At 40.2% G+C, this 13,639-nt stretch overlaps 1 protein-coding gene across 3 annotated transcripts in view; it reads left to right on the forward strand.

Annotated features, from left to right (window-relative positions):
• Positions 1–11,765, forward strand: part of IL13RA1 (interleukin 13 receptor subunit alpha 1) — a 79,485-nt gene extending 67,720 nt beyond the window's left edge. For 2 of the 3 annotated variants that reach the window (XM_055268483.2, XM_055268484.2), the window contains one exon: positions 312–3,094. In XM_055268483.2, the coding sequence (XP_055124458.1) occupies positions 312–404 (93 nt within the window). In that variant the 3' untranslated portion in view covers positions 405–3,094. Of the gene's footprint in view, positions 1–311; positions 3,095–11,537 lie in introns of those variants that run through there. The other variant, XM_055268485.2, reaches the window with a different exon arrangement.
• The last annotated feature ends 1,874 nt before the right edge of the window (positions 11,766–13,639 follow it).

The following is a 13,639-nucleotide window of genomic DNA, read 5'->3' on the forward strand; positions in this document are numbered from 1 at the left end:
TTCTTCTTAACAGATTTTATTTCCAATGTTGGAAATGTCCAAATTTATTTCTGGAGATAGTCATTGTACATCATGTAACTATCTCATGATTCCCACCTCCATTTAATGTTAATTCCTGATTGTTCTGTTTCATTAATCATTCAGATAGATAAAGATTCTTAGGTCAAAAAAAAAAAAAAAAAACAACAGGAACTCATACCCCTACGGTTCCATCCACACAAACCTAAAAATAAGCATTGGCACTAAGTACTCAGGGAAAGAACACTGTTTAGAAATGTCATTGTGTATGTGTTTTTTTTCCTCCCTTCTAGCACTGGAAGAAGTACGACATCTGTGAGAAGCAAACCAAGGAGGAAACTGACTCTGTAGTGCTGATAGAAAACCTGAAGAAAGCCTCTCAGTGATGGAGATAATTTATCTTTACCTTCATTGTGACCTTGAGAAGATTCTTCCCATTCTCCGTTTGTTATCTGGGGACTTATTAAATGGAAACTGAAACTACTGCACCATTTAAAAACAGGCAGCTCATAAGAGCTACAGGTCTTTATGTTGAGTCGCGCACCGAAAAACTAAAAATAATGGGCGCTTTGGAGAAGAGTGTGGAGTCGTTCTCATTGAATTATAAAAGCCAGCAGGCTTCAAACTAGGGGACAAAGCAAAAAATGATGATAGCAGTGGAGTTAATCTTATCAAGAGTTGTGACAACTTCCTGAGGGATCTATACTTGCTTTGTGTTCTTTGTGTCAACATGAACAAATTTTATTTGTAGGGGAACTCATTTGGGGTGCAAATGCTAATGTCAAACTTGAGTCACAAAGAACATGTAGCAAACAAAATGGATAAAATCTGATATGTATTGTTTGGGATCCCATTGAACCATGTTTGTGGCTATTAAAACTCTTTTAACAGTCTGGGCTGGGTCCAGTGGCTCACGCCTGTAATCCCAGCACTTTGGGAGTCCGAGGCAGGCGGATCACTTGAGGTCAGGAGTTCGAGACCAGCCTGGCCAAAATGGTGAAACCTCGTCTCTACTAAAACTACAAAAATTAACCGGGTGTGGTGGCGTGTGCCTGTAATCCCAGCTACTTGGGAGGCTGAGGCAGGTGAATTGTTTGAACCTGGGAGGTGGAGGTTGCAGTGAGCAGAGATCATGCCACTGCGCTCCAGCCTGGGTGACAGAGAAAGACTGTCTAAAAAACAAACAAACAAAACCTCTTAATATTCTGGAGTCATCATTTCGTTCGACAGCATTTTCCTCTGCTTTGAAAGCCCCAGAAATCAGTGTTGGCCATGATGATGAGAACTACAGAAAAACCAGAGGCAGCTTCTTTGTCAAGACCTTTCAAAGCCACTGTAGGCTGTTAGGGGCAGTGGAGGTAGAATGACTCCTTGGGTATTAGAGTTTCAACCGTGAAGTCCCTAACAATGTATTTTCTTCACCTTTGCTATTCAAGTAGCATTTACTATGTCTTTGGCTTGTGCTAGGCCCCTGGCTGTGAAGCACAGACCCCTTCCAGGGGTTTACAGTCTATTTGAGACTCCTCAGTTCTTGCCACTTTTTTTTTTTTAATCTCCACCACTCATTTTTCAGACCTTTTAACTCCACAACTCCAACACTGATTTCCCCTTTTGCATTCTCCCTCCTTCCCTTCCTTGTAGCCTTTTGACTTTCATTGGAAATTAGGATGTAAATCTGCTCAGGAGACCTGGAGGAGCAGAGGATAATTAGCATCTCAGGTTAAGTGTGAGTAGTCTGAGAAACAATGACTAATTCTTGCATATTTTGTAACTTCCATGTGAGGGTTTTCAGCATTGATATTTGTGCATTTTCTAAACAGAGATGAGGTAGTATCTTCACTTAGAACATTGCTATTTGCTTGAGAAAAAAAGAATAGTTGAACCTATTTCTCTTTCTTTACAAGGTGGGTCCAGGATTCCTCTTTTCTCTGCCATAAATGATTAATTAAATAGCTTTTGTGTCTTACATCGGTAGCCAGCCAGCCAAGGCTCTGTTTATGCTTTTGGGGGGCATATATTGGGTTCCATTCTCACCTGTCCACACAACATATCCGTGTATATCCCCTCTACTGTTACTTCCCCCAAATTTAAAGAAGTATGGGAAATGAGAGGCATTTCCCCCACCCCATTTTTCTCCTCACACACAGACTCATATTACTGGTAGGAACTTGAGAACTTTATTTCCAAGTTGTTCAAACATTTACCAATCATATTAATATAATGATGCTACTTTCAATTCCTGCTCCTAGGGGAGGGGAGATAAGAAACCCTTACTCTCTACAGGTTTGGGTACAAGTGGCAACCTGCTTCCATGGCTGTGTAGAAGCATGGTGCCCTGGCTTCTCTGAGGAAGCTGGGGTTCATGACAATGGCAGATGTAAAGTTGTTTCCTCCTTGTGCTTTTATTCTTGAAGTCAGATTGAGGCTGAGAGACAGCCATAGTAGATGTTCTACTTTGTTCTGCTGTTCTCTAGAAAGAGTATTTGGTTTTCCTGTATAGGAATGAGATTAATCCCTTTCCAGGTATTTTATAATTCTGGGAAGCAAAACCCATGCCTCCCCCTGCCATTTTTACTGTTACCCTATTTAGATGGCCATGAAGAGGATGCTGTGAAATTCCCAACAAACATTGATGCTGACAGTCATGCAGTCTGGGAGTGGGGAAGTGATCTTTTGTTCTTATCCTCTTCTTTTAGCAGTAAAATAGCTGAGGGAAAAGGAAGTTATGGGAATACCTGTGGTGGTTTTACAGTCACTAAAAAGTGATCCCTAGGTCTTGGGAGCTCTTGGAGGTGTCTGTATCAGTGGATTTCTCATCCCCTGTGGGAAACTAGTAGGCTCATTTACTATTTTAGGTCTAGCCTATGTGGAATTTTTCCTAACATACCTAAGCAAACCCACTGTCAGGATTGTAATTCTTATTCTTTCATTCAGTTAAGTTTTTTCCTTCATCTGGGCACTGAAGGGATATGTGAAACAATGTTAACATTTTTGGTAGTCTTCAACCAGGGATTGTTTCTGTTTAACTTCTTATAGGAAAGCTTGAGTAAAATAAATATTGTCTTTTTGTATGTCACCCAAATGTTTTCCTTTGGTCTTATTTTGGGGAAATGGTGGGAGGTAGAGAAAATTGGAGTTAAAAGAAGAAACATTATGAAAAAATTCCAAGCCAGGTATTTTATCTTATAATCATTCATCATGAGCTTCTTTGATGTTCTGGATGTTCTGGTGTGCCTATGTTTTCTGATAAGGGCACGAATACACTTAGTTTAATATTTATCCTTTGTAAGCAGCACCTGAAGGGACTTAAGTATTCAATAAATTGTAGTTATGATAATTAATGGAAATGGAGGGTTGGTCCTTTCTAATATTAAGCTAAAGTGGAATGCAATATGATTAATGATATACATGAGGTGTGACTTCTAGTCACAAGGGAATATATTAGCAGGTTAGATTACAGACTAAGAAAGTCAGTTTTCGACCGGGCGCAGTGGCTCATGCCTGTAATCCCAGCACTTTGGAAGGCCGAAGTGGGCTGATCACGAGGTCAGGAGATCCAGACCATCCTGGCTAACACGGTGAAACCCCATCTCTACTAAAAATACAAAAAAATTAGCTGGGCGTAGTGGCGGGTGACTGTGGTCCCAGCTACTCGGGAGGCTGAGGCAGGAGAATGGCGTGAACCCGGGAGGCGGAGCTTGCAGCATGCCACTGCACTTCAGCCTGGGCAACAGAGCGAGACTCCGTCTCAAAAAAAAAATCAGTTTTCAATAGCTGTCCTTTTAAAAGCAGGTGATATAGTTTCATATTTTCTATGACTACAGCAAAATGGTTTTAATGTCATGGAAGTTTTCTTCCCCTCATTTGTGTTAAGCTCAAGGAGTGTGTCTTCAGCCAGATCACATTTGCTAATTACCCTGAATCTTTATAGAATCCAAACCCTAGGGTAAGAGTGAGGGTGCTGATCTTGGTCAAGTTATTTCTTTATCTGGAATTATCCAGGAAGATTCTGAAAATCCGTTTCTAGGTAAGTATAGCTGTTTTGTTGTTGTTCTTGTTGTTATTTTTAAAATAAGAAACCTCTTTTCTGATTCTTAACACATCAACACTGAGTATTATAACAGAAAATATTTAAAATTGAGAACCCCCTTGAGGTCGTAAATTTGTATGAGATCTGTGGAAAACAAATTCCTGTAGCCACAAACATGATCACTTTGTCTCAGGGGTAGAGGAGCCAGAATGATCTAAGCACATTTGATTTCCAGAGTAATTTATCATTTCCTTGTTTCCATGAACTCTTGCTCTTTTAAAGGTGTAACTTATGCTCACATGAATAGCACATTATGCTACCAACTTACTAGTAGTTTTAAAAGAAAGCAAGAGGACAAGAACATTTATTTCAGAGACTCTGTTTTCTTTTAAACCCTAACGGTTGAGTCAAGCAAAGTCTTTTTTGTAAATACTGTAGCTAAATCTTGGCATGCTTTTACTTTAAGCAAGGGAGGAGTTTTACTGACATTTGGATGTGCTAGATATTTTTGACATCAATCCCCAAGATGATTTCTTCCTGAAGGTTCTCTGGCTTTTTACTATCTTTCCTAATGGTCACATTTTTAGTTTACCATTAGCAACAGGAAAATATTTAACTGCTGGTTTTCAGCATTTATTGGGTAGACCATTATAAAAAAAAGAAAATCGTTTCTGAGTGGCTCCTGTGTGCCAAGTTACATGTGTGATTTCACATAATCTCTATGCTGGTCCCATGAGTTAGGTTGTGTTGTTAATGTCATTTTACAGATGAATAAACTGAGACATGGAACGATTGAGCTATGTATGCAAGATCACATAGCTAGTAAGAGACTAAGACAAAATTGGGAAACAAGTCAGCCTGACTTTAAAGCCTGTGTAATATAGTCAGTGGTATATTTACTTGTCCCCAGAAGGCAGTTACCTAAAGAAAAAAAATCTTATTTCGCATTTTTGCCAAATTGCTTATCAACTGGAAGATTTCTGATTTTAAATCATTATTTGCAAAGTGAGCATTTTATAGCGTCTTTTTTGTTTTGTTTTGTTTTTTTGAGATGGGGTTTTGCTCCTGTTGCCCAGGCTGGAGTGCAATGGCACGATCTCGGTTCACCACAACCTCTGCCTCCCGGGTTCAAGGGATTCTCCTGCCTCAGCCTCCCATGTAGCTGAGACTACAGGTGACCGCCACCACGCCTGGCTAATGTTTATATTTTTAGTAGAGTTGGGGTTTCTCCATGTTGGTCAGGCTGATCTCAAACTCCCAGCCTCAGGTGATCCGCCTGCCTCGGCCTCCCAAAATGCTGGGATTACAGGTGTGAGCCACCGTGCCTGGCCTATAGTGTCTTTTAAGAGACTCATTTGTGCATTCATTTATCTGTGAGCTAGGCAATGTGTTACGTAATAGGAATTTAGAAGTCAATAAGATTTGGCTTAGTATCAGGTGGTTAGTTAAGGGAAGGCTACTTTGTATAGGGGAAAGAAACCTGGATTAGCATTTAGGAGTTCCAAATGAATGTGGGCAGATAACTTTCTCTGTCTGGGTCTGTTTCCCTATCTGTAAAATGAAGGTGTTAGACAGTGATGTATAATCCCATCCATGACTCCTAATGGTGACCATAGGTTGTGGAGTTCATTTGGAAGTGAGAATCTTTGCTATAAACACTAGCTCTAGGCATCTCTAGGCATCAGTGTTCTCATCTGTAAAATGAGGAGGTTGGACTAGATTAGCTCTATTAATTTTGACGTCCAATAAAGGTTAAGATGATTTTTGTTTTACAAATCAAGAAAATACCTCTTATTCACTACAGGTTGTAGCGAAACTGCCAAAAATAGAGGAGCAGGCCCTTTAATGCAGTGGGAAGAACAAAGGAATTAATACATTAGATGAAACCTGTGGTCTACCCAAATCAGGATTTTCACAAGGGCCCAGCCATGCTTGTGTCTAACAAATATTTCTTAATATGCATGTATGATACTTTAAAAGCCAAAGAGTATTATAGGGCTTATCATTTTAAAAAAGCAGTCTCCTGTCCCACTCCTCCTTACCCCTGATTCCTGCTCCTAGAAAAGATGTCAACACCCTAATTCTGGGACCTGTGACTATGTAACTTTACATGGAAAAAGGAACTTTGCAGATGTAATTGTGGTTCAGGCCTTAAGATAGATTTTCCTGGATTATCTGGGTGAGCCCAGTATCAAGCCCTTAGAAGCCGAGAGATTGGCTGCTTTGGCTGAAAGCAGAAGAGGGAGAAAGAGCCAAAGCAACAAAAAGGGCTCAAAGTGCTGTTGCTGGCTTGAGGATGTAAGGGGCCATGTAGGAAGTGTGAGAAGGAACTGGATACTACCAGTAACTTGAGTGGGCCTGGATGCAGATTTTCTCCCAGAGCCTCCATATAGGAGCACAAGCTGGCAGATGCCATAATTTGGGCTTTGTGAGACCCAGAGCAGAGAGTGCAGCCACACTGTGCTGGACTTCTGACCTACAGAAGTGTGATATAATACATTTGTGGTATTTTAAACAACATTTAACATGTTTTACCTGTTTCTTTTGGTATATAACCCTTTACTTTTGAATAATACCCTAATATTGCAATTTCTTATCTTTAGATTTAGAAATGATCTAACTTTCTTCTGTGGAAGATGAGGAATTAGCTTGCTTTTATGCCTCTAAACACACACATGTGCACACATACTCACACTTCTCTTCCAAAAATATAAATATTTTGGTTAAAATAGTCAATATTTGCATTATATTTATGTAAATATTGCTTGTGGTTAACTTATGCACTGTACCATTAATTATATATTTTTTGTTTTTTTCCCATATTATCTCCCTTTCTTTGATTTGCTTTTATATGTACCTGTCGTGAGTTCAATCTCAAACTTTTCTGAAGAACCATAACACTTCACTCAATATGATCAAACGTATTAGGTAATCCATGAGTTTCACGTATTTTTGGGGGGAGACAGCCCTCTTTAGAGTTTGCTGCCCTCCTGAAATGGTTGTTCTCTAGGCCAAGCACCCAGCTGCCATCCTGGGAATTCCCTCCGCTTCCAGCTTCTGTTTCCTGCATTCCCAGTTGTCCCCCTTCTTGGATTATGCCCTGGTTTTGCTGGACCACACCATTTACTAAGTTCCTTAGAAAGGTTGCATGGGAGGTGATTTTATTTTATTTTTTTCAGACAGGGTCTCATTCTATTGCCCAGGCTAGAGTGCAGTGGCATGATCACGGCTCACCGCAGCCTCGACCTTCTAGGCTCAAGTGATCCTCTCACCTCAGCCTCCCAATTAGCTCAGACTATGGGCACATACCACCATGCCCAGCTAAGTTTTATTCATTTTATGTTATTTATTTATTTTTTTTTTGAGACAGGGTCTCGCTTTATCACGCAGGCTGGAGTGCAGTAATACGATCTCGGCTCACTGCAACCTCCACCTCCCAGGTTCAAGCGATTCTCCTACCTCAGCCTTCCGAGTAGCTGGGACTGCAGGCACTTGCCACCATGCTTAGCTATAATTTTTATTTTTTTGAAAAGATGGGGGTCTCCCTATGTTGCCCAAGCTGATCTTGAACTCCTGGGCTCAAACAATCCTCCCACTATGGCCTCCCAAAGTGCTGAGATTACAGGCATGAGCCATCGCTCCCAGCCAAGGTGATTTTTGTAAAATCATTTTTCGTCTAAATATAATCTTCACACATGATTAAAATTTTTACTAGGTGAAGAATTACTAATTGGAAACAATTTCCTCTGAGAATGTTGAAAGCATTATTCCGATGTGTTCTTGCTTCTAGTGTTGCTTTAGAAATGTCTGATTGATTTCTAATTTTCTACATGTAACTTTTATCTGCAAGGTTTTCTCTTGGCCTCTTTTCTCTTGGTGTTTTAAATTTTAATGATATGCCTTATTGTGGATCTTCTTCCATTTACTGGGCTGGACTTTGTGAGCCCTTTCAATCTAAAATCTCATGCTTCATTTTTGAGACATTGCTTTCTATTATTTCTCACACAATAGCTTCCCTTCTGTTTTCTTTATCTCTAGGATTCCTATTAGTTGTATATTGGACATCTTGGACTGATTCTGTAATTTTCATATCTTTTTTCTCCCATGTTCCCTTTATTTGTCTTTTGGTTCTGCTTTTTGGGAGATTTTCTTAACTTGATCTACCTGAGGCTCAGTCCTCATCTGTAAAATGTTGATAAAAGGACCTACCACTTAGCGTTGTTGTGAGGTGTCAATGAAATAAAACATAAAATGCTTAGCACAATGAACTTTAATAAATGGTAGTTGTGGTTGCACATACTGTTATTCTGGAACCAACTTCTTGTCCCTTCTCATGTGAAAATGACAATCCTGGTTTACAATATCATATTATACTATAATATTTGCCTTCATTGTAGTGAATTTGTAATGACATGGCATTTTTTCCAATTACACTGTTTTTAGAAAAAAATTCTATGGTATAAATCCAGTTAGCAACATTAATTCTTATTTATGCTTCTACAAACACTTAAAAGTATTTTTTTCTTTTTTCTTTTCTTTCTTTCCACTCTCCCCTCTTCCCCGGGGTAGATGAGAACTGGAAAAATAATGCTGGATATCCACTCCCTGACAGTAAAATAGGTAGTTTGGAGCCCAAATTAATTACTTTCTCAGGATGAGAGTGCAGATCAAACCTTTAACATGTGAGGGTTGCCATACACTCTGCCTGACATGCAGCCCCAAATAAGGCTGGCCAGTACCTGGGGGCACTGAGGAGTCTAATGGACAATTAACAAACCTCAAGTCCAGAGGAGGCCTGGATTTGCTGTAAGCTTCGCAGCAAAAGGTGGCCCTGCCTGCCCACTTAGGGACCCATGAAGACTAGAACTAGAATTACAGAAAAAGAATGTCTGCAAGTCAAGAACAATCTGGCTTTACTACTTTATTTTCATTCATTCATCTGTCTAATTGGGGGGTGATATTAAAGCTATGTGACATGGGCACCAACCAATCAGGTCAGATGCTGGCTATAATTAGTTGGTAGGTATGTATCAACCCTGGATTCAACAAATACTTATTGAGTGTCTACCATGTGCCAGCACTGTGCTACCTAGGTACTGTATGATGCAGGGGCAAGTTTCTTTCTTTCTCTGAGCTTCAGTTTGCTCACTTGTGAAAAAAAAGGAATAAGTGATCTACAGGGGCTCCTTTAGGTCTAACATTCGCAATCAGTAAAATGGTAACTTTAGATTGTTTTGGGAAAATAATGGAAACAGGTATAGAAAAAAAGCAGCTGACCTAAGACTTGTAGATTTGAAAATGGGGGAAAAAACAGAAAATTATTCTGAGTTATTGTTTGACTTGAGATTTGGATTAAGAATCAGTTCTACATGTCTTATTTTCATGATGTTTCCAAAGGGAGACAAAGATAGCTCTAATCAAGGAGTGAGTTTGTTTTACAGCTTTGAACATTCAAGCTCCACCCCACTACCCCCCACCAACATGCATATACAAGACACCTTCCCCCTAAGGAGTCTACTACTTTCTTTTAGCATCCTCTCTCCAGCTGCTACACTTCAAACCCTTTCGTTCAGTGGTTGGCAATAGCTTGTCCACTCTGGCAAGAGTCCATATCCCAAGCCTTTCTTAACTTCCTCTTTTCAGACTTGTCCTGCCTCATTTCCTGTTCCTTGTGGCCTCTGCCTCATAAGATGTTTGATCAATTCATCTTTGCTAATGTAGCCAAGGAGGGCTAAGAAGTTTGTGGGTTACCATTTCTGGATAAAATTCATATCACAAGGAGCCTCCCCAAACCATGCTACCACTTTTATGGTGGATTTAAAAAAATATTTTATTACAGGAAAGTTCAAACATATATAGAAGTAAGGAGACTGTTACAGTGAATGATCATATACCCATCAACTAGCTTCAACAATTATCAAAATGGTCAATCTTATTTCATCTATGCCGCCACCTATTCCCTACTTCCTACACAATGAATTATTTTTAAGCAAGTCCCAGACATCATATCATTTCATCTGTAAATACTTTAGTATATATCTCTACAAACTAAGGACGCTTTTTGTTTTAAAAAACTGCAATACCATTATCACACTTTAAAAATAAACAGTAATTGCTTAATATTCTCAATTATCTCATCAGTGTTTACATTTCCCCAATTGTCTTATAAGTCTTTTTTTCCTACAATTTGCTTGAATCAGGATACAATAAGGCTCATGGTGATTTTTTAAATAATGATGCTTTGTGATATACAGGGGTGAAAATTTGGGAACGAATGATTGCTTGGCCTTTAAAATCGTACTACATTGGCATTTAGGAATGAATACAGCCCTGCTGCCACAAAGTAGCTCTTTTTCCCTTCCAGATTGCTTTGACTAAAAATTTGTTTAGCATCCCATTGGATTCTGGAAATTCTTCTTGTTTTCTCTTTTCCTTCCTTCCTTCCCTTCCTTCCTTCCTTCCTTCCTTCCTTCCTTCCTTCCTTCCTTCCTCTCTTTTTTTTTCTTTTTTCTTTCTTTCTTTCTTTTTTTTTTTTTTTGACAGAGTTTTGCTCTTGTTGCCCAGGCTGGAGTGCAATGGTGCGATCTCAGCTCACTGCAACCTCTGCCTCCCGGGTTCAAGTGATTCTCCTTCCTCAGCCTCTCAAGTAGCTGGGATTACAGGCGCCCGCCACCACGCCTGGCTAATTTTTGTATTTTTAGTAGAGACGGGGTTTCACCGCGTTAGCCATGCTGGTCTCGAACTCCTGACCTCAAGTGATCCACTTGCATCAGCCTCCCAAAGTGCTGGGATTACAGGCGTCAGCCACGGTGCCCAACAAATTCTGGAAATTCTTTATAAGCGTAGTCAGACATCTGTGAAAGAAGTGAAAACTCAAGTTTGGCCTTGAAGCTTAGAAGTTCTCACAACCAGGACATAGTCTTCCTTAAAATAGAAAAATAAAACCAGCCATGCATACACACACACACACACACACACACACACACACACACAAATGCCAACTTCTAATATGTCTATGGAATGTTTTTGCAAATGGTAGTACAGAACATATCTGTGTTGTATAATTTTTTTCCACATGATAAGGACCAATATAAACAAACTGGAAATGTGATACTGAAAGAGAGTACTTCAGCATGGATTAATTAAGACCAATATGGGGCAATCCTTTTCTGATATTTTACAATGCACTGAAAATTTTAAAGCAGAGTGGAAAAATAGGCTTATGGGTCTGAATGTTAGGTTGAGAAAAATTATCTGTGGTCAAGTGTGTGCTTTGTAAATCTGCTGAGTTTACACTTGATAATGCAGTTTTCCATAAGTTGCTGGCTTGAATACCGCTGGGAAATATACAAACCATGTGACTGTGAAACCACCCCAATTGTCCCACAGAGCTGATGTTTCTGATCTCTTTGAATAAACATAGAAATTGATCCTTCCAGTCTTAAAACTTGAGAAAGTTACATTTGTCTTATCTGAATTCCTTTCTCAGGAAACAAACCATCAGGCCTCGCAGATAGTATCAAGGATCTGAAAATCACCAAATCACCACATCCGGACAGTGAGAAGCCAGATCCCTCACCCTTCTTGATTGGCTAACAAACCAACTGCTTCCTGTTGACCGACTCCTCTTCCTTATCCCTCCCTAATTCCTGTTTTCCCACACATGATTTCACTTCTTCCCTGCTATACAAACACCTAATTTTAGTTGGTCAGGGAGATGGATTTGAGACTGATCTCTTGTCACCTTGGCTGCTGCACATGATTAAAGCCTTCTTCCTTGGCAATACTCATTGTCTCAGTGTTTGCCTTTCTGTGCAGTGAGAAACAGGACCTAGATGGAACTCCTGATGTTTTGGTAACATTACTACAGACCTCTCAGAATGGCTAAAATAAAAATAATGACAACACTTCAATAATAGTAAGGATGCAAAGAAATCATATCACTCATATATTTCTTGTGGGTACCTAAAATTGTACAGCTACTCTGAGAAAGAGTGGCAGTTTAAAAACGAAACATGCAACTATCACATGGTCCAGCAATTGTACTTTTGGGCCTCTATCCCAGAAAAATAAAAACATATGTTCACACAACAAACTTTATAGAAATGTTTATAATGGTTTTATTCATAATTTACAAAAGCTAGAAAAACTCAGATATCCTTCAATGGGTGGGTGAATGATTGAACAATTTTTGGTACAGTCACATCATGGAATACTACTTAGCAATAAAAGTGAATGAACATCACCTCACACTCATTAGGATGGCCACTATAAAAAAAAAAACATAAAATAAAAAGTGTTGGTGTGGATGTGGGGAAATGAGAATCCTTGTGTGCTATTTGTGGGATTGTGAAATGGTGCAACAGCCATGGAAAACAGAATGGTAGTTCTGCAAAAAGTTAGAAATAGATCTACCTGGGCTGGATGTGGTGGCTCACGCCTGTAGTCCCAGCACTTTGGGAGGCCCAGGTGGGCGGATCAACTGAGGTCGGGAGTTCCAGACCAGCCTGACCAACATGGAGAAAACCCGTCTCTACTAAAAATACAAAAATCAGCTGGGCGTGGTGGTGGGCGCCTGTAATCCCAGCTACTCAGGAGGCTGAGGCAGGAGAATTGCTTGAACCTGGGAGGTGGAGGTTGCGGTGAGCTGAGATCGTACCATTGCACTCCAGCCTGGGCAACAAGAGTGAAACTCCGTCTCAAAAAAAAAAAAAAAAAAGAAAAAGGAAAAGAAATAGATCTACCATGTGACTCAGCAATCCCACTTCTGGGTATTTATGCAAAAGCATTAAAAGCAGGGTCTTGGGATATTTGCACACCCATATTCATAGCAGCAGTATTGAAACATGGAGTCTGGGAGCAGCATTCGTATGATCAATGTCTACGCTATTCCACTTTGTGCTTTTATTAATTCATTCAAGAAGGCTTTTGACGAATATAGATTGTGTACGAGATGCTGTAGTAGATTCAAAGAATAGGGCATGCTTTCTTTTCTTTTTTAAAAAATTGAGATGGTATCTCACTATTTTGCCCAGGCTAGTCTCAAACTCCTGGGCTCAAGTGATCCTCTTGTCTGCCAAGTAGCTGGGACTAAAGGTGCAGTGCATACTTTCTGTCCTATTATTGCTGATAGTCCAGTGCAGGAATGGCAAATTTGTTTCATTTTGTGGATCAGTTCTTCTGGAATACTGTTTCCAGAAGGATTTTGAGGCCGGGCGCGGTGGCTCACGCTTGTAATCCCAGCACTTTGGGAGGCCGAGGCGGGCGGATCACGAGGTCAGGAGATCGAGACCACGGTGAAATCCTGCCTCTACTAAAAATACAAAAAATTAGCCGGGCGTGGTGGCAGGCGCCTGTAGTCCCAGCTACTCGGAGAGGCTGAGACAGGAGAATGGCGTGAACCCGGGAGGCGGAGCTTGCAGTGAGCCAAGATTGCGCCACTGCACTCCAACCTGGGCGACAGAGCAAGACTCCGTCTCAAAAAAAAAAAAAAAAAAAAAAAAAAATGAAGGATTTTGAGATTGGGTTTGGGCTCAGTGGGAAGATGGCTAAGATCTATTAGTGATGTCTCTTGTTGGGTACTGGTGGGGG

Source organism: Symphalangus syndactylus, chromosome X (genome assembly GCF_028878055.3).
Source record: "Symphalangus syndactylus isolate Jambi chromosome X, NHGRI_mSymSyn1-v2.1_pri, whole genome shotgun sequence".
In the NCBI taxonomy this organism is placed as follows: Eukaryota; Metazoa; Chordata; class Mammalia; order Primates; family Hylobatidae; genus Symphalangus; species Symphalangus syndactylus.